At 44.3% G+C, this 22,358-nt stretch overlaps 1 protein-coding gene across 1 annotated transcript in view; it reads left to right on the top strand.

The window, feature by feature from the left end:
• Positions 1-20,568, top strand: part of LOC133349241 (visinin-like protein 1) — a 51,444-nt gene extending 30,876 nt beyond the window's left edge. Inside the window, exons 4-5 of the mRNA XM_061562568.1 lie at positions 7,979-8,194; positions 11,891-20,568. Of these exons, the coding sequence (XP_061418552.1) occupies positions 7,979-8,194; positions 11,891-12,088 (414 nt within the window). The 3' untranslated portion in view covers positions 12,089-20,568. The remainder of the gene's footprint in view (positions 1-7,978; positions 8,195-11,890) is intronic.
• Positions 20,569-22,358: the final 1,790 nt, after the last annotated feature.

The following is a 22,358-nucleotide window of genomic DNA, read 5'->3' as shown; positions in this document are numbered from 1 at the left end:
CTTGAGCGTAAGCATCGATTTTGCTTGATGCATATGAGCGCGAGTACGCACGATCACCACGGATTCTGCCCGAATTAAGTTAAAGGTCAATCCTGACTGCAGCCAAATACATTTCATTTCGGGAATTAAACGGGATGTTATGTTAAAAGCTTAACGTTAAAGGCTTAAATGAGTTGGTGATCGCTTGCTGGGGTCATAGCCCAAACACAATTTTTTTTAGCTTTCATTCACAAACGAGAGGGAGCTCAAGAGAGACCTTCTAGAAGGCAATTGGCCGACTTTCCCACACCGGCGAGACATCTCGGGAGAGGTGGAAGTTATCCACAAATTCACACGTAAAATTACATTTTGTTTCGATTTAAAGCTTTCGTGACCGCAGGGATTCATCTTCTTGGTTCTTTCGATAAAGTCACGTAGAAGGGAAGTAATAAAATAATAAAAATAAAACATAATAAAATAATTCTCACGACGTTTCGGCCACAACGCAAGCAGCCGTCCACAGGTGAAGAACAGGTCGCGACTCTAAGACCTGTTCTTCACCTGAGGACGGCTGCTTGCGTTGTGGCCGAAACGTCGTGAGAATTATTTTATTATGTTTTATTATTTTATTATTTCCATTCTACGTGACGTTACCGAAAGAACCAAGAAGATTACATTTTGAATTTACACATACACGGCCACCCTTTCTCATTATTTCAGTAGAACTTGTATTGCATTGCTCCGACTGTGAAATCTATTCTTATGTTACACTTGTAAGAACGATTTTACATTAATTTCTTGTGGGGGTTTTTCTTTCAAATGTGATCCAATATATTTTTCATTTTCCAGCTGTGATATTTTACTTAAAGTGAATGGATGCATCATTTTGTCAGTTAAATACAATTTTAAAAAACATTTTAAATTTCAAATAAATTATATGGCAGTGCCTGAAGACTGGATCAACCAAATTAAATACAATTGTAAAAAAAATTGTTGCAATCATTTTTTTCATCGCACTGACTACACAGTTGTTGAGTCTATGCCCGAAGGCCCAATATGTCAAACTGCTTGTGACGGCCAGACTGAGACCGTCCTGCTGTATAGAAACGTGAAACCTCTTACCCCATGCGTTGTGGGTTTGTTTTGGTAAAACGATAAACTCGTTTGATATGTTGGCATTGCGTGTAAAAATAACTTAACATTACACATTGATTAACACCCAAATAACTAACTGCGAAAGATTATAACACCGTGGGACCGAGGGACAAGAAGGGAAAGCTGATAGCGGGGTGGCAGTTGGCACCGCCGAGGAGGCAATTACACATCGTGGAGGTGAAAATTCTCGTTAGGAAAATTATCGTAGCGTAAAATAGTTATATTTAAACACTGTTAATGAATGCCTATAAATACAAATAAAAACTGCAATTTATTCCTATGAGTAAAGTGGAATCATTTTTTAACAAAAACAATGCCGAAATTTAGCTGCACTGCAACTTCTGCACATCTTGGATTTCCTTGATAGATGCGATGCGCTCGGTTAGGCTGCCAGTGATTTGCACAAATCGTGCTCGCTTATTGAGAGATGAGTGTGTGGTGCACAGTAACAAGTGCAGTTTTGTAAGTGTATTATGCATTTTCCATTTCGTCTTCCTGGCACTTTGATACATTTTCACGATTCCGAGGTCACGATTGGACTCAAGGATCGGTGGCTTGTACTTCTATTGCAGTGAATGTAGCACCTCAAGTGGCTGCATGGTTCACATGACGCAACTACATACAATGCATATCAATTGAGTACAATCGACGCTCGAACGCGCAATTCAATGCGCGTTATCGCGAGCGCCGGAATAGATTTCAGTCGACGGATTGACGCTTCTCTTTCATGCTGTTTGCATTTATCATGCTGACATCATCATGTGCGCAACATAACCTACTAACATTCCATAATTTTGGTCCACATTTGTAAAAAGCCTACATCCACGTTCATTTACCGTCCGATGGATGAACACCGCATGTGAGAAAATGAAGCTTTGAGACAGGCAGCGGTGGGCAGGACCGCCCCTGCCTCGCCACACCCCAAGACACAACTAAATCCATGCCAATACCTCGCGGCTATTTCTGAAGCGATGCATCCTGGCTTAAAGTGCCAGGATTTAAGTCTCCGCTTTTGGCAGAGGAAACCTACAAAAAGTGGGGGCCGCAAATGGGTTTTACGACACTCCGGACGATGCAGGAAATAGCTGCGGGGTGCACAACCGGTCCTAATCGCCTAGATTGGTAATGGAAGAAGATAGTGTGCCACAAACCCTTCTCAACAGATCAATAAGCAGGTCGATAAATATAGGTACCTCTCTCGGGTGTTGGTAAGTAGCTTCGAGAAAAAAAATGTCCAGAGAAGTATTAAAGGAATGCATGAAAAGCAGTTTTTCTTAAAAAAATAAGATTTAATGGATTAGGCATGATTGTTAAAGAGAAATGTAATATTTATTCAAGCAGTGGTCAGATTTGAATTCTCAAATATCGCTGTACAGGGGGCTTCAGAAATTGTTTAACAATTCTGAGAATTTGCAACAATGCCACGAGAAATGTGCCTCCGGGCTCTGGAGGCCACCTGGAGAAGATTCCAGGCACGTCTTGACATTGATGGTGAATAAGTGGAGACTTTTTTTACTTTTTGAAGCAATTAACATACATTTGTTATCATGTTATAGTGTATTATCCGTTCTTTTTCCATTAAAAACGATAGTCACATTTAAGTGTTAACATTTTTTTAAGCACTCTGTATTTGCCGATAACACTGATTATAATTGTCTGAATTTCGCTTAAAGCTTTCGTGACTGCAGGGATTCATATTATTCTTTATTTCTTTCAGTTAAGTCACGTCTAAAGATAAAATAATAAATTAAAATAATAGCATATTACGACGTTTCGATTGCAACACAAGCAATCATCGAAATCGAAATTGCAATCGAAACGTCGTAATATGCTATTATTTTAATTTATTATTTTATCTTTAGACGTGACTTAACCGAAAGAAACAAAGAATAATTCCTGCAGTCACGAAAGCTCCAAAATTAAGATGGGATTCATATTCTTGGTTCTTTCGGTAAAGTCACGTAGAAGGGAAATTATAAAATAATAAAAACAAAACAATTAAATTCTCACGACGTTTCGATTGCAACACAAGCAATCATCATCAGATGTGAAAACCACAGCAAGAACATTTTCTTACGTGACTTTACCGAAAGAACCAAGAATATAATTGTCTGCTTGTACTGAGAGACAGAAAGAGAAACGCACGGATCAGAAAACATATGCAGGTTAAAGACATAATTATAATTCATCTTCTTGGTTCTTTCGGTAAAGTTACGTAGAAGGGAAATAATAAAATAATAAAAATAAAACATAATAAAATAAAATAATTATATTTCATTATTTTATTATTTCCCTTATACGTGACTTTACCGAAAGAACCAAGAAGATGAATCCCTGCAGTCACGAATGCTTTAAATCGAAAAATAATTATAATTGTTAATGAAAGTTATGTGGGCGTCGCCAGGAGGGACGATGGTCAATGGGCAAATCCAAGGGCAGAGTGGTAGCCAAAGGATGGAGCACGCTTTGAGAGGACGTCTACCGGGGGAGATGGAATAATGAAATGAGCTCTTGGCAGGTGCTGGGTACATTGTTGTGTCACAGGATGGTGAGAGATGGCAACAGTTTGGGGAGGCCTTCATCCAACAGCAGATTGTTTATGGCTGATGATGATGATAATAGTCCGATGTTTGGAGCGGTGGTGCTTCTTCCGAGGAGCAGAGCGAGAGGGCAGAAAGAGTGACTGGTTTTATAGTTGGAGATCGAACGTTACACTGTGGTTCAATGAGGAATTTTTCTTAAAATTGTTGACATGGGCAGTTATTCATTCATATACATTGAGTAGTAAGAAAACCCTCAGAAACGTCGAAAACAGAATGTACATATACACTGATTTGAAGTAAACGTAACATTCTTGAATGAACGTACGAGACTTTATCGTGGGAACGCTGACAACGTCGATGGATACGGATTAAAGGCCCATCGTTAAATTAACTCCATTCGTTATACTCGCACTGCTTGACTTTCCAATTCCCTCCTCCCATGGTCTCTCTTTCCAAAGTTCCAACAAATAAACCCTTGTTCAATTCAAGAAAGTATTAACTCTTATCTATCACGACTTTAATATCGCTGTTTGTTGCTTGGCCCTTGGTATTATTATTTTTTTGGTGAGCCTACAGGCCCGTCCTCAACAACAACGACTATAAAAAGTCAGCCTATTGTGCGGTTTTTTTTTTCATTTCCTGCAATGCTGCAGTGTTTATGATAAATGTGGCAAGGTTTTTTTATTTGCTTGCGCTTGTGCACCACGGACAACGTAGTCCCTTGCAGCTTTGTTTAATTTTCTTTGCTCAAGTCGGTGATGGATGTCTTCGGGACTAGGTCTGCTGACTGCTGGTAAAGCCAACTGCCCTGTCACATGTAATGCAATACTTTACTGTTACAATGATTTTGTTTATTGCGCAGCAGTGAAATGCAAAAATCATTTCTAGGCACTGAGCAGGAAATGCAATGAGCACCGAATAGGTGTTATACAAATAAACTCGACACATTCGTCAATAACGCCGTGACCTTAAAAGGGAAAACAAAAGTAGGCGACGTTTTGTGCAACGGCCCTCCTTCAAAGCACCAACAAGTTAGTAAACAACGCTAGAAAGGACGGTACCTGCCGGATTGTTGTCCAGTTTAATCTCTCAAATAGCAGTCACAAGGAACACGACATTATTATGATTGTGTTCTTATATAATCTCTCTAGCGGTGTCTCACGTCAGAGAACTCCAAAGCATATTTTATAGAAAGAAGAAAAAAAACCTAGAGGAATAAAAACATGAACAAGATTTAACGTGTTCAAAGCCCACAAAGCCATCCTTAATGCATGGAAACTGCACGAGGAGCGCTCCCCACGACACCCCACTGGTGCAATGCCCTCTTCCGTCTCGCCTCAATGGAACACCTCGGCTATAAACTGAGAAGGCTGCAAGATTTCCCCAAAAAAGGACGTGGCACCCATTTATGCATAGACCTCTTGAGCTCACTACAACGGCATCCTCCAGCCACTGAGGTGCTAGAGCGGATAGCGACTTGAGACTTCATTTGCGTGGCCCAATGTACAGCCCACCCCACCCACCCACATCCTCGGAACAAATCCTAGGTAACAATTTTTTTTTATTTTACCAAGTAAGGCCCACTGAGCTATACGGCTCTTTTTCATAAGCGACTAGGCCACAAATGATAGCTCAATGAAGTGGCTTATCGCGTGGAAATTTGTAGCAGCCAAATCCTCTAAACGCACGTTGTTTTGAAACGCGTGGGGGGAAAAAACAGAGGACCCAGAGAAAAATCCAAGCGACCATGGGGAGAGAGACCGGGTTGGGATCGAACCCACGACCTCCTGCATACCAGGCGAGATAAACCCCAGGAATAACAGAGGGACAAACTTGAATGATGTAATCCAATTCAGACAAGTTTATTGCCACAACTCTAACGATCTGGCAAAATAAGTTCTATTAAAACGGCAGGTGAAAACATGTGGATCTGAAGGCAATGGAAAATAATTTCAAATGAGATTATACGTTATTTTAAAGTTCTCCACCACATGCATATTTAAATGTACGTAGCCTTTGTGGTTAGAACAGTCTATTATAACGTGTGCATCACATCTAGGGTGCCCATTGCATTGTGGGGAGCGGTAGCACGCTGCGCTATGAACCCAGCGGCCGAGTTCGATTCCCACTCACGGCCAACACCAGTGACGATTATTTGAACCGGTCCTGCTCCTCCCCTAGGTCGACTCAGCCTCAAATGAGTAACTGGTGTGGTGTGTAAACATCGTCACTGGGGAGACAAAGGCGACCAGGTGTGGTGCTGGCCACCCAGCCCCTCTGGCCTTCATAGGTGCTCGCTCACAGCACTTGCCCAAACAGTCTGTTATAGCTATACGGGGGATCTGTGTCTTTGTCTTTTGTCATTACATTGTGGATTTTCCCAGTGTCATGCGATGTAACAATTACTTTATTGTAATCTTGGTGTATATTATTTGAGGGATAACTTGTAGTTGATCTATTTGGGAATATGAAGTCATGCAGGCACGAGGTTCTGTTTTTGTTTAGTTTTTTTTTGCCCAGAAGCCAGTCAGCCGTACAGTTTTATAACAACTTAAATTTGCATATCTAAGAAATTAGGATTTTATAGCAGAGAAAGTTGCAGTTATCAAGTTCCTATTAAGAAATCCTGCAGTGTTGTCAGAGACAATATAATTTATAGATATGTTTTAAGAAGGTTTAACATGGTCGGACATGCGAGAAGTGGAAATGAATTGGGGTCAAGATAGTGCAGAAATTACAAGCCCGTTTAAGTAAGTTTAATATTCGTGCTAAGGAGTTAGAGCATTTACAAATATTAAGTGGGTTATTAGCACGAAGAGGTTCTCCTGTGCCTGGTGTTTTAAGTGGTATTATAAAATGGGCAATCGTTGATATATTTGCCCAGAATTGAGAGGGACAATGGGGCCCTTGCTTGGAAATGAGTTGTAAGCAGCTCAATTAGGCTGCCCTCTGCAAGAAAGGACGAAGAAATGAAGATGTGTTTTGCGGTGCGGTCTTGTCAATACGCCATGTAATGCGGTAATGACTCGCCGGTAATTGAAAAGGAGAGAAATCTTTTGAGCGTGGGCGTTAAGCCTCATACCTTGCACAGACCCGTGCCACGCAGCATTTGTTTTTATTACTATTTTGACAGGTTTATATGCGACTCTCAGTTATGCCTCAGGGCATCAGTGCACAAGCAGACTGCGATTGCATCCGCAAGTGCAAATCTCTTGTCGCACATGGAATATTCCCGGTTCTTGAGCCACATTCTGCTTCTGGGAAGAAGGTTTTTTTCATTTCATGAAGCAGCAGTAGTTTGGCATTAAGGCATTATCCACAGCCTCGATAGCCTCATCATGGCCACATCATCAGACCTATAACGCCCTCATTATATTACTGTTGTTTTCCCCGTTGATTGCGTTCGCATTTGAAATCGCCGAGAATTCCCGACCTCATCAGATCTCAGAAGCTAAGAAGACTCGAGCGCGGATAGTGCCAGGCTGGGCATAATGCATAAACCATTTTCTCTAGGCGGCTGCTGTAGGGCTATATAATCAGCACGGGGCAGTGCAGCAATATTGTTGTTACCCTGTACTGTGCCCCTAAGCTGCCTTTACCAGCGGGCACTGACCAACGTGGTGAATCACAGTCGAATTGCTCCGACGAACCGTTACTCATCCGGAAAGTGGATTGAGAAAAGGGCTCTGCGTGGACATTTTTTTGTATGTGTGGGCTTTTTTCCAGCTGTGTGCGTGTGTGTGTAGCCTCCTGCACTCCGAACTCAGCTGTGGCTTCTACTGCTATGGGCATCTGCGCCGTGCAGCAAGGGCACTTGTTCCCGGATGCAATGGCATTCAGAAGCAGCCGTTCCATTATTAAACAGGAACACTCAATAACTTCTATTGCCAATTTATAATAAGTGCTGGGAGGCAGCAGCATCACTCAACAGTTTACATGGCATAATTAGTAAGAGAAGAAGATTGGAGAGGAAGACCCTCATGCAAAAGAGGCATCCGACCAGATGCGATTATAACTCTTGATAAGTGAGCCGTCAAAATGAAACCAGTTGGTCAGTTACCGACTTTCTGTGCTGCTATATACTGCCATTAAAGTTTGTAAGATGTCATCTAAATAAATAAAAACTGTTCCCTCGTCCTATCTCAATTCTATATTTGTATCTGTCTCTCCGTTTCTCTCTCTCTCATCTCTCTATCTCTCTGTCTGTCTGTCTCCTCTCTGCCTCTCTCTCTCCGTCTGCCTCGTGTCTTCCTCGATCTCTTTCTCTTCTCCCTGAATGAAAAAAACCAAACCCCCATCAGTTCTTCCCGTACGGCGACGCGTCCAAGTTCGCTCAGCACGCCTTCCGGACCTTTGACAAGAACAGCGATGGCACCATCGACTTCCGGGAGTTCATCTGCGCGCTGAGCGTCACGTCCCGCGGCAACTTCGAGCAGAAGCTCAACTGGGCCTTCAACATGTACGACCTGGACGGGGACGGATACATCTCACGCGTCGAGATGCTGGAGATCATCGAGGTGCCGCTCTCGCCCCCCCCCCCCCCCGCACTCGCCCACCACTTGCCATCGCGCTCTGATTAATTCCATCCACGGTTATGTTGCAAATTCACTCTGAGTGCCTGTGGGGAGAAAAACCCTACCTGGAATGCGCCAAAACCTCATGAGAACACGAAAGCTAAGCAGGGTTGGACCTGCATCGAGAAGCTGTTGACTGCTCTGCTAGGTAGTACAGCAAAAATCCGCTGTTGCACTGTGTTATGTCCCAACAACTATGCTCCCCGCCTTCACCAACTCAAACTAATCAGTGTGGTGAAGTATGGTCAAATAACCCCAGTGACCAACACGGTGTGAGGAGGCCTTCATCCGGCAGTGGATTGATAGAGGACTGTAAATTGTGTTGGTATCAGGACACAGGACAAAACTCTTTCATGTGAAACTCTCACAGTTGGCAGTACATCACATCTTGGCTCCGGCTACATCACTCTGAATGCCCCAGATCTTGTCAGATCTCGGAAGCTAAGCTAAGGTGAGGTGAGCCTGGTTAGTACTTGGATGAAAATAAGGGAATACCAGGTGTTGTTGGCTTGGGCAGGGGTTTGGCCAAATGGTGGTAAAGAAATGTATTCATACATCTGTGCAGAGGTTTGAGTGTTACCTTCTCAAATTATTGATTCCACCCCCCCCCCCCCCGGGACTCCGGTTTCCAATGGGAATTAGCCACTAAATCTCACCGTAGCACCTTCTGGAAGATAATGTAAGACTCAGCAAAGCTTTAGTGTGTAACTAAGAGACATTACAATGGTATGGATACGATTGGAAAAGTCACGTAGATAGAAAAAATAATAAAATAAAACACAACGTTTTGGTCGCAACACAAGCGGCCGTCTTGCGCCCGAAACTTTGTGTTTTCTTTTATTATTTTTTTCTATCCACGTGACTTTAGCGAAAGAACCAAAGAGTATAGATTCCTGCAGTCACGAAAGCTTCAAATCACGAATGATTGGAAAAGCCCATGGAATATAGCACTACGTGCATATGTTGGAGTCACTTTAATGGATTTCTTACCGACAGGAGACAACGTTTCATTATGCCCTGTAAAGAGCGTTCATCGCATGGCAATCAACTTGAACATTGTATTGCTCAGAGTAGGAGTTTGCTCAATAAAGTGAAAACCAACATTTTATGACGGTACTTGCGTGTGCAGTCTGGCAAATGGACTGAGAACATCAAACACTCATGATTGTTGACTGGTAGTGATGACAACATCACACATTGTAAATATTTGTCAACAAGGTATTTTCAAATATTTCTCTGTGGTCATTCGCAAATAACTTTGGTAATTACCTCGTATAGGAATTACCGAGCAGAGGCAGCAGGAATCCCAGCACTGCCTCTGAGCAAACTGGCTGAGTGACAGACACCCTGATCGCTACGCCTACCCAATGTGACATCCTTCCAAGTCGCCCTGCAATCACACGCGGCTCCGTCTTCTTGGGGCACTCTCTTCATGAGAAAACGTAGACCTGAGTAGCTGTACCGGATAGGAGCACCCATACCAGTCACGTACTCGGCGACACAAAATGTGCTCCCTTCACCAACTCGCACTGACCGCGTGGTGCAGTATGGCTGATTTGCCACGAGCCTTGGCTCCATGAGACCTTGGCAGTTGTACTTCCGCTGACAGCTTCATTCGCCAGGCTCGCAACGCCTCGTTGTCTCTCACGGAGGCAACGGCGCTCCTCATATTAGCGCTTGGAATTGCTCCGACGCGTGTCTGATTTGACGAATCCCTACCCAGAGGAGAAATGCGCGTCGATATGCAGCAACGCAGAGTGAATACAATATATAATGTGTGTACACACAGACAGCACATGAGTGCACTAGGCAAGGACGTGACCTGTTTCCAAAATTGTCTAACCTTTCGATACAATTAAATTCGGTTTGAAATAGCGTTCGCTCAAGATCTCCAGATGCTTTGTGGCACAGTTATACATCAAGGGTACGAGATAAGGCACAAGCAAGTCTTAATGAATCTCACCTCAAGAATCTTTGCCAATTTAATTAAAGAACAATCAGTATCTCCCTACAAGGAATGGTTACTCTTTATTTGAGACATTTGCCATCAGCTGTAGATCCATGTTTAAATGGTATTCAGCAAACAGCAGTATGTCAGGGAATTCTTGAGTCGATCTGTGTAGGGCTTTGAATATTATACCTTAATGTGCCTGCGTTTTCTCCATGTACTCCGGTTTGCTAACATATGCCAAAGATAAAATTATGGAATTGGTCAAACACCCCAATGCAGTCTTGAGACTCGGTGAAGGTTTTCTTATAAACGAAATCGTTATTAAATTTCTCTTGCTCCTACTTTCAGAACTATCAACAGCACATTGTTTGTCCCATCTCCCTTCTAACACTGTTGGCATTCATGACATGCTAAGCACCCATGAGCATTAAATGTGGCATTGCCTCTCAAAGTCTTTCGGAAAAAGCCTGCCACCCAAAAGACCGATCAGTGTTTTGTCAGCGAGGTAGTTTGGATTGTGCCACCGGCAAAATTATCATTTGTTTCATAAGGTGGTCCTGCAGTTGGGCCGTCACGCACTAGACTTAAATCATTTCCCATCGGATTGAAGCTGACACCTAAGTTGGGCAGAGAGTGTTGGTGGCTCAAATCCAGAATCGTTAATTGGGCAATGCCCAGTTTTCCAGTAACTGAGGCAGACCCAAAGCAGTGAGTAAAACAACTTATTTTGGTCCTATAATTTCATAGCACTGTATACATTTTTGCGTATGTATTCTGACATTTTCTTTTGCTCTCATTGAGAGAATAAATTCCTAACTTTAGCTTTGCTTGTTATCTGAACATTATAATAATCATATAAACCCTGCGTCAATCAACAATTAGGTAAAGGCCTTCCCATGCCATGTCATTCTTGGGGTTTGTTTAAACATGCGTCATCACGTCAATCAATACGCGTTGGTGAAGGGGGTGGCCCAGGATGGGCTTGGTTGTCACTCTCCACCCGCGTTCGCCACGGCCAAGAATCAAACTCAGGTCACCAGGTTCATAGTGTGGGGCATTAACTCTTGTACTACTGTTCTACCCCACTTGTTATTTGTTGTGCAAGATATCTGAAGCAACACAAATTGAATAACTATAGCTGCATATGTATAATACTTAGGCTGAATCTACCATAAGGTTGATCCTATCTGGTAAGCAATACCATTGATTGTCCAGGCCATAATTTAATGGGGCCAAATTTAAAATATCTGGGTGGTGACTATACTACACTAGGAACCTGGTGATCTAAGTTTGATTCTCAGCCACTTTTAAACACTTTAAATCTAGATCTCAAAACTAATTCCTTTAGAACTGCTTTTTGTGTTTAGTTTGCTGTCCTTCCGCTGCACCTCCGATTAGCACAGTTGGCTATGTACGGGACGAAAGAAGTTCAACACACATACATCAGTGGTGATATATGAACTAGTGCTTGGGCCCCCCTTTAACAATCCACACTGACCAGCGTGGTGCATTATAGCGAATCAAAATGTCTGTAATTATTATTTATTGTAAGTGAAGATTTGACTACAATAGTCCCAAATGTACGCTTTGTAGGCCTTCTATAACCTATTTACATTCACCAACCCACCAATGTAAGAACGAGACAAAGGTGAACTCCGTCGCGTCGTCCACGCGTTGTTGTTCTGCAGGCAATCTACAAGATGGTGGGCACGGTGATCATGATGAAGATGAACGAGGATGGCCTCACGCCCGAGCAGCGCGTCGACAAGATCTTCAGCAAGATGGACAAGAACAACGACTGCCTCATCTCCCTGGAGGAGTTCAAGGAGGCGGCACGCAGCGACCCGTCCATCGTGCTCCTGCTCCAGTGCGACATCCAGAAATAGACGGGGGGGGGGCGTTCCTCGCCACCGTCGCCGCCACTTGACCACATTTGTACGTTCGGGGGGGCAGTGCGCAGCGGTGGGTGGTGTCGAAAAGGAGAGGTGGGTTGGTGTGGCAGAGGGATTCTGTGTGGGAGGGAGGGAGGGTGGCATGAGTAAAGTGTTAGCACAAGAACGGTTTAGGTCTGGGATTAGGGTTCTAGCGATTTCTGCATCGTAATGGGGTTTTCTGTTTGCCTGTCGCTTGTCATTTCAAATGCTTGTTTCATGACGCATTAGTGCTAAGCTAAGAAGTCATTCATTACCTCGATCGATCTGTCAATCAATAGCCTTCATTCACAACCAGGTGACAGCCCCATCTGATATTAAATTTATTCTGTAAGCTATGGTCTAGGAGACTGTGCAAAGGTCCGTTATATTATATTTTCGTATTTGCCGTGACACAGGAACACACTGGCCTACTTGTTTGAATAGTACGATAGACATATGTTTTAGTGTCTGGTAAAAATGTAACAACTGACAATAAGAAGATATGAACATCTTTTATGGAACTCGTAAAAATTGAAAAAATTCAAAAGTATCATTAAAATGTTAAAAAAAACATTTTGATAATTTAACACTGTCACAAGTTAACAATTTACTACGATTAAAAAAACATTTGCCTTCCATTAGCCACAAAGCTCCATTATGCACATGGCACAACCATCACATTATTAATGAAATTTAGAATGTATTCTGTAATTAAACATTTGAAAACGTTTCTCATTGATGAGCACTTAGGAAATGTTCTATCAATTACATATCGACCACACAGAAACGGGGTTTTAATTTTCTTCTGGTGCAATGCTCAAGCACCCACCAGGCGACAGAGGGAGACCAAATTCTAATTTAGTTTGTTCCAGCCACGTGAGACTTGTTGCAGAGACACCATCGTCGGTGTCTCTGCAACAAGCGTGTCCTCCTTCCACCATCCTAGAAACTTCCACCGTGATCCCTTTCACACCTCCCGCCCCCGCTCCGCTCCGCTCCGAGTTCATCGCATTTCAATCCCAAGTCCTCTGAAACACCGTCGTGTTATTTTTCCGTTGTCCTTTGAGGGCACATCATCGACTCGCAGTCGCGGTACGGGTGACCGTGTGCCTCGGCCCCTTCAGCACAGTGGGCAGCGTAAAGTTGCGCGGCGTTCCGTGGCCGATTGTCGAGGTGAACCCCGTGAAAGAGTCGCGGGATGTTTAGTCACTTCCACGGTTCGAGCAGCCGCACAGGCACGCGCAGGCAAACGCTGCTGGCTCTGTCTCGCGGAAGATTTTCAAGTCATTTATCTGCAAATGTTACCGTCGCCCCCTGCACGCACTCACGGCAATGTCGCCTATCCCCCCGACTCCCTGTGCCGTCGGTGGTGGGCGGCCTGGCTCCTAATGCAATGATTATGTTCAATCCGTTTTGTTTATTCGTCATTGTGAACAATTAGGAGCCCTGAAAATTAGCCCAATGTAAAAGTGTAAAGACCGTATCACCAGAATACCCGGATTGAGAAGGGTCTCGCATCGTTAACGGCGTGGAAATGTATGGCTGCAATTATTTGTGGCTCTGATTTGGGATTTTTTCATTTCCTTTTATTGTTTTCCAGCATAAACGGCAATAAAAAATATCACGGAGCGCTCGTTAGAAAAAAAATTGAAAAGTGCCATCGGCTGAGTGGTTCACGCGGCTCATAATGGCCGTGTCGGAGCAATGAGCCAGCAATGCTGAAATCCTGGGTTCAACTTAACTGGAGGAATCATATTGACTGTTAAGACAAAAAAGTAGTCTTGGGCGGGATGCATTGTGAGAAGGATTGATGGTCCGATGGATTGAGAGGTCGTACTCAGATTGTAAATGCTGTGAGTTTACTCTCCAACACACAGGTTAGTGATGTACTAGCAAACAAATTGCCATGTTCCGTTTACGTGACAAACCTTACTAATTGGCTGTTTCGGGTGATGGCGGGTTTAACAACACATTTATATTTACGCTATCTAACCCAACAAACCTCTATTATGGGTTGAGACTGATGATGGAGTGGCAGCCAAAGGTAGGAAGATGCCCGAGATGGCGACCGCTGTGAAAACGTACTGATCAGATCAGCTCATGCAGATGCTCAAGATGGATAGTTGCATTGCAAGACCGTGACGGATTGTGATGACTTGGATAAATTACGGCTCAAGATGATAATACTTAATGGGCTCTCTCCCAAGTGCAATGAATTAATGACTTTAACCCGCTCTCCAAACAAGTGTACAAAATTACCATCGCTTAGCTTGGCTTAGCCGTTAGCTCTCTGGGATGATCGGCGCCGCACGAGCCTCCACTGATTGAAGGGGTTCAGAAAAGACAGATCGTCATCTCGAGCCATGACCCCGATAGCACGACTGGGATTTAATCAGTGGCGGAGAGCTAACATGAGCAGATACTTTAAAGTAGCGGAGCAACGAACAGAACATCCGATTTAGAAACCCCAAAAGAAACGGCAATTCCTTGAAGACGCTGGGGCTGATGTCGCAAATTGCCGTGGAGCCGGCAGGAGTGGGTTTCACACCGCGCGCACTCACGGCTGCTGGTGTGGGCACGCATAGGATGCGTGGGCACACACCGCGCGCAGCGTTCCGTGTGTCGGCAGAGAGAGAGGCCCTTCCTTCAGGCTCCCGCAGGTTGCGCGTGTGTTCTGCTGGCTGTCCACCCGGTCCGGACAGCCCTAAGTCTTGGAGCAGAACGGGCGTGACTCCACCACTGTAGTTTGCCCTGGGCCGTCTGCACGTTTCTTGTGCTCGTGTTACACGTTGCTCTGCTGCGGTGTTTATCGTCGGTGGCAGGTGGGATGAGCTTTGCAGCTATGAATACACCTGTATTTACCTTCGAGGGATGTTTTGTTCCAATTTCTTTTTTTAACACCGAAATTGGCTTTGTATGCGAAGTCGTCGGTGGCCGCACTGAGACTGTCAGACTCGCTATGGTCGAGAGGCTGCTTGAATGTTGATGGGAGCCTGTGATTGTACTCCGGCGTCTCAGAAGAGCTGACTACGTCCTGTGATTGAGACCTTCAGTCCTGCAGTGTAACCGAGCTGCCTTGTCGAGGGCGTCCAGTCCGCATCCATTTGTATTGCTTATCATCAAGTGCTAGATTTAACACGTAGGCTTTCGCGACCAATATCATCCACAAGATGTTTTTGAGTTAGATCGTGTAAATACTGTATATAAAAGTGTCGTTAAAAACCCGCCACCACCCGATACAGCCAACTAGTAAACAGAACATATCAATTCGTCACTAGTACAGCACACAACACATCTACGCCTCTATATAAGGAACGAAACAGGTGGACCTCTCCACAAATCTGGCTGCCACCTGATGATGCTCGTTGTAATTACTGGTGAAACGTCGTACTCAGTTTGTAAATGTTGTGGCTTGGCTCTCCAACACACCGGTGTGCTGTACTAGTACACTGCACTATACACTACACTATACACTACGCTACTATACACTATAGACTACACTACTATCCACTACACTATACAATATACTACTATACACTACACGATACACTACACTACACACTAGTGCTGTACTAGTGACGAATTGGCCACGTTCTGTTTACGTGACAACCCTTACTAGTTGGCCGTGTCGGGTGGTGGCGGGTTTTAACGACACATTTATATATGTATACGCGATCTAACCCAACAAAACAACTCTATTATGGAAGTGCTAGATAGCTCACTGTTTGGGCCATCGCCGCCATCATCGACATCACTGCGCTCGTAATCGCCAGCAAACATGGCGAGGCTATTCTATTTTAAAGCAGTATTGTATTTTTAATTCCACGGGATGCGCGCGTGGCTTTGCTCGGACGGGAGCCTGCATCATGAATTCTTGATGGGGGGCCGGCGGAGGGGTGGCTGGGTGGCTGGCTGGGGGGGGGGTTCTCCTCCGAGCAGCCACTAATGCGCCTTGAGCGTCCACTTTGGCGACATCTCGGCCGGTGCACGGAAAGCACCTGCAGCCGAGGGAGTTTCCGAGCACGGATCCTCTCCTGCACGCGTAATGGAACACATCCGTCAGGGGCCAGCAACAGCTGGCACATTCCACTTTACATTTAGAGTGGGCTGCCCCTCTTCCTCCGCCGCAACGCCCGCGATGCTGTTTACGTCCCCACAGTAAAATAGGCAGCAGTAACATACTTGCTCGGAAATTATATCTTTCTTTTTTTTATAGAACATGTGCCATGGGCTTTCTGCACTGGGGCGGATTCGAAGCGCGTGTGCCTCTCGTTGCGGTGTTTCGCCGAGACGTTTTCATGCCGGGTTAAGTTTTACGCGCTGAGATGATTGAGGCTTGAGATGAAATGGTTCGGGGAGAAAATATTATTGATGAGAATGAGAGTGAAGACTCGTAGAGGTGCCACGGGGGAGGTTTAGAAAGCAGCTACATACAGAGGATGATAGAGGGACCTCATTTGGCGTTCTCATAGACAAGCGTGTCAGGCCAGGATACTCTGCTCGCATGTACCCCTAACTATCTTTCAATTTGGCGCGCATCGCCTAAACCTGTTTGAGGTCACAGCAGGTTTTGTTTACTTGGCTGTGCGGTTCGTGGCTCATTTCCCCCGTCAGAGCCACGCACGGCGAGTTCATGTTCTGTTCCGTGCGGCAGGAGGGCAACCGGTTGTGTCTCCTGTGCAAGATGCAGTGGGAAGTTAAGTGGATCTCATATCAAAATACCGTTCCCGGCTCTCGGAGATAAAAACACAGCCAGCCAGCGGATATTGGGAGCTTTTGCCTCTGAATTTCACGAGCGCCAGCCATCTCCAACCAGGGTGCCCTTGCCCACATTAACCACGCAACATAAAACTGCCTTTAAACGCATGATGCTGAAACTGGCCGAAAGGATTCATGTACTGCAAGGGACTCTGGGAAAATGACACGGGCATGGCCGGTCAACGCAAGTGCCACATGCTTGGTTCAGACATCGAGGGGGGGTGGGGAGAAAACGATTGTGGCTTTAGAATGAAAATCACTCGCCGGGTTCTGCCCAATTAATGTTTACATTGCCCTAGGGCCGACAGTCTGTGGCCTGTTTTGCCAATGCAGGTTGTAACGGAAACAAGAGGCGCGTTGCGCTCGCATTTTATTTTGTTGTAATATCTTGACACACGTAAAATATGATACCGAATACTGGAATACCGCATTAAACACCAATGTTCACATGTCTGTAAATGTATGTGTATATACACAGTATATAAAACAGGACTCCCTTGGTAGACATTTTGTCTCGTCTCAGCAAGCTTAAACCTGGATAAAGGCTAAATATGGGAAGTGGATCAACCTCTTTATTCCTTTCACGATGTCACTGTCGGTCATGCACTGGGAAGAGACCAAGTGACTGGACAATCTCTCCGATGGCAGCAGCTGTCTCTCCAGTGGCTTACACTTGTCGGTATACTCGACACTATTTTACACTGCGCTGATAAACTCCAATTTCAAAATTGTTCTTCACTGCAAACATTCGGAAGTGATCAGTGAAACGCGCATGCGGTTCAGGATTGCTTTGAAGATTGACACTCGGGTGAGCAAGACACACGTGACTTATTTACACGAACCCTGAGTAATATTGAAGCATGCACACGCGCAACAGAGCCAGTGAACCACTGCGTATGTGTACATGGCATCTTAGCTCAGCGCCTGTGGCCCCTCTGCTGTACAAACACACGCAACAGATTGTAGGCAGTGAGTGAGTGAATTGTGCTCTATTTGGAAAACTAATGTATGAATCATGAGCATATCCAATAGGTTTTATTATTGACTGAATTATCCGTGCCAGACGACTGAGCTGCTTCCAGCCGTGCAGATGAGTAACGTTGTGTCTGCTACTTAAATCCTAAGAGCTGCGTTTGACCAAATTTATCAGATTTTTTTTTATATGAATGCAGTCGTCCGCGACCGCGCTGTGATCATCAACTTGCTACGGCTGAAACGCCTGGTTTAATTGCGCTTTGCTGCCCGGATATGTTGTCTGCTATTCTAGCACTGCGGGCTAAATCCTCCTTACATCGATGATGGCATTACCACGTCCTTGAACCACGGAGCCACCTCACGATTGTGAATCGGTCACGTGGCGTTTATCGTACTCGGTGGTGGGCGGCGGTGGTGAGGGTTAGAATCCCAGGCGCGCAGTCCACGTTCATCTGCAGAATTTAAACTTTGCCTGGCCCGGGTGAGAGTGCATGAGGAGGATGGTGGGTGATGGGTGGGTGGTGGGTGGTGAATGGTGCTGGGTGGGTGATGGATGGTGGGTGGTGATGGGTGGATGGTGGGTGGTGAATGGTCATGGGTGGGTGGTGGATGGTGGTTGGTGATGGGTGGGTGGTCGGTCGTGGATGGTGGTTGGTGATGGGTGGTGGATGGTGGTTGGTTGGTGGTGGGTGGTTCCCTGCCTGACTGCGGTGGCGCGCACGTCAAGCAGTCGTGTAGGAGCGTGCGGTTGAGGTACGAGGCAGAGCAGACGGCAGGGTCATATCGGCCTCCATCGGGCACTCGCTATAGCGGGGCATCTTTGTGCGTTCGCCAAGCCGATTGAATGGTGGAAATAAATAAAAATAGAGCCGCTGGAAGAGAATGCATTTCATGCATCTTGGCTCAGATTCGTAGTTTGCTCTACATCGGAGCTATTATTGCTACTCTTCTAAAGTTTCGATGGTTTAATCGTAGCACCAGTAAACAAGAAAGCCGCTTTTTGCGTTTCAATCTGAGGCAAATACAGTTTTGTAATTTAGTGGAATAATTAATATAGCATCGTTAAAAAAAATCCCTCCGTTTCCCCTAGGCTGTTTGGCTACCATGAACATTCTTGTGTAAACACAGATGCTTATCATTTACAGCTGAGAAATATGGATGCCCCGTTTTTAATATATTGGTTATAATTAATTGTAAGCAATATTTTAAATTGTATTATTTGTGCCAAGAGGAAAAACGGCAATTGAACCGTAACTGTAAGTAGCCAGATGTCCATTGCAGAAGCATTTTTTTTAAACTAAATTTACACTCGGCTGATTATATAACGGACGAGAAATCCCGTTCAAGTAAAAGGAGCTAAAGGGGCCTGTGTGACGTTGGTGGCTTCTGTAATTCTTGGCAGCCCAGGCACAAGTCGCGGACAGCTGCAAATCAAGCGCCCTCATCCCAAAGGGGCTTTCACCTGGGTTTTCAAATTCAGGACATCAATCAAATTAGCGGTGGCTGGCACTCGTTCCGCGCTTCGTGCGTGTCACGGACGCGAAACGTGTCGGGCTCACTCCTCGCAGGGGGAGTAGCGAGCGGTCTTGCGTAAAGGCGGGGAGGAGATTTATATTCTTGGGTTTTTTCGGTAAAGTCACGTAGGTAAAAAATGTAAATTAATAAAAGTAAAATAAAAATAAAATAAAAATCACGACGTTTCGGAGGCAACACAAGCTTCCGTTATTTTTATTTTACTTTTATTAATTTTTTTTTTTTACCTCCGTGACTTTACCGAAAAAACCCAAGAATATGAATCCTTGCAGTCACGAAAACTTCATATCTAGGGGAGGAGATTAATCGTGGCCGCGGTGTTGTTTCGAGTCGAAGTACTTCTTCACTGAGCACTCCGGCCGTGAGTCCCATTCACGCGTACGGCCACAGTGGCGGAGGTTGCGGGGTTTTATCGCATTACAAACTCTTGTAATTATGTTTATTATCAATGTCAGTGTTGCTGTCGTCGTATTTATTGTTGCTCTTTCTCGTGGGGGAAGGGGGGGGGGTGTTATAGTTGGTATCAATGTTATTATTCATTTTTTTTGCCGAATGTAATATTGTTATTCCTCAATGTATGATTACTAATGCCATTGTGGAAGATGTTGAGTTTTTTTTATTATAATTGCTGTCGCTATTTTTTTTATTGTTAATAGTATGATGTTTTCCAAATGCGGATCATAATTATTATTAATACCGTGACCTAATTCGCAGTTTTTCAATTATAAAATGTAATCATGAGCCACAATTTAAAGTGGTGAGCCTTTTTTGTAGCGATTTGAATATATATTATTATTGCTTGGTGACGATTTTGATTTTAGAATTGGCTTTGTTGTGCTGCACTGAACACACACACGCGTATGTGTTTGATAAACGCGTTTCAACCACGCTATAACATTTTATAGATCTAAATAGTCATTATGTAACCTCCCGGCATACTGCGTGTATGTTGTGTGTGTTGTGTGCAGGGACGGATTCCCTTGTATAACACGATTGTGATTATTACAATTTACAGATTATGGTGGGGGGGATGGTGTCAAAGCTATGTTGAACTGTTAGATGTAGTGCTTTCTCCGTGTGTTTTTATATATAAATATGGACTGCCCGTACTTAGAAATGCATGTACGTAAGTAATGTTATAACAATGAGATATTTAAAAGTGCAATAAAATGAGACACGCAAACTAGCGTCCGCTGCAGCCACTGTTAGTTCTCATCAACCGGAAAACAAAAGCAGTGTGTGTGCAACGATGAGACAACAACAACAACAATATCCACTGCATATTGCACACTGTGCTGCCAAACAACACGTCACTGGCTCGTGACGACACAATTCGGCTGCTGTTCGCTTGCATCCGCTGTGGCGTAATTGCGCAACCGAGATACATCTCAAAACACGATGACAGCAAAACATGCTCATTAAGGTTCTGAAAACATATTTGTCGTTAACTCGGAATGGGGGCGAAGGATGTAGACCCGTCGTGTTTTTATTGCGTTGTAACGTGATCGTTTTACTTGCAGACTCGTTGTCGGTAACACGTGGGCACTGCTCAGTCGTTGAGCCCCGATTATTGAGGAGCAGCGAACAAGGCGAGCCAGCGCGCCCGTGTTTTGTTAAATCAGCATTTGGCTTGATTCGCCTACGATCGTCAAAATGTACCCGAGTTGTGGACTATTCCTGCAATGCAGCGCAGCCTGAATTTTGTTTAGCGTCGGTGCGTATTATTGAGCGCGGCGAGTCCTGCACTTAATTCTAGATTTGAAGCTTTCGTGACTGCAAGGATTCATATTCTTAGGTTTTTTCGGTAAAGTCAGGTAGGTAAAAAATAATTAATAAAAAAAATCACGACGTTTCGGAGGCAACACAAGCTTCCGTCTTCAGGTGGAACCGTCACAGCACATCGTGATTTTTATTTTATTTTTATTTTACTTTTTTAATTAAAAATTTTTACCTACGTGACTTTACCGAAAAAAACTAAGAATATGAGTCTTGCACTGTGTGGCATTGCACACAAAAAAAGCACCGAGATATTACGGTTGGATTTTTTGAGGTCGTCCGACATACACAAACTGGGACACCTTCAGGGCTTGGCCAACTGTTCCTGTTTGCCAGTCTACAGATAAACGCGAGACAGAGCCGTGTGTGTATTGCTTACATTTCAAAGATGGTGTGCAGTCAAATGGGCCCCCAGATTTCTTCATCACATTGGGTGTCTAAACTGACCGGGTCTTGTTTAACGAAACACGGTCAATTACTTGTATCGCCCTGTGACAGCGTCCTTGTGGTTTTTATTTGTTAAAAGCAATCAGCATTTTAAATAAGTGGACAAAAAATGTGGTGATTTGTTAATTTTGTCTTAGAATTATTTCGAATGGATACATTTGTATGCTCGGCGAAAAATATCAAAGACTCTTGGTGGGGCCCAATTTAGTTTTTTCAGTGAATTAATATAGTAATAGATGGAAATGTCATAAATTAGTCAGCAGTCATTAATACAAACAGCCACTTCAGTACAAATACGCGAATTAAATTTTTTTTGCAGCATTGATGTTTGTGCAATTAATTTAATTGGCTGATTAAGGAAATTACACGATTATGCCTATTAGAAATTGGTGTTGTGCTAACACTACTGCTATGCAGATTAAAGTGTTCCGTGGCCACTCAATACAGAAAACATGAAAATGGAAACAATTATCATTAACGCTGCTTTGCCGTTAGTCGAGATGTACAGATGCATGAAAATATCCAAGCCTGCATTGACCGATTGTGAGGCCTATGCTATTCACCTGACGTTGGTGACGAATAGTCACAGCTTCTCCTGCGTAGATCTTCGCGGCTGTGACCGGCAGCTGTCCGAGATGTTTGCAGGCTTCACCGCACATTGTTCGGCATGATGTCTGATGTTTCGCTCCGCATGATGGGAGCAGAAAACTGAGTAGAATTGAAGAAGCTGCCGGCACGTGGAGCGAAATCGACA

This window comes from Lethenteron reissneri, chromosome 29 (assembly GCF_015708825.2).
Source record: "Lethenteron reissneri isolate LAM-NWPU_2019-01 chromosome 29, ASM1570882v1, whole genome shotgun sequence".
Classification (NCBI taxonomy): domain Eukaryota; kingdom Metazoa; phylum Chordata; class Hyperoartia; order Petromyzontiformes; family Petromyzontidae; genus Lethenteron; species Lethenteron reissneri.
This window is presented reverse-complemented; position numbering and strand designations above follow the sequence as displayed.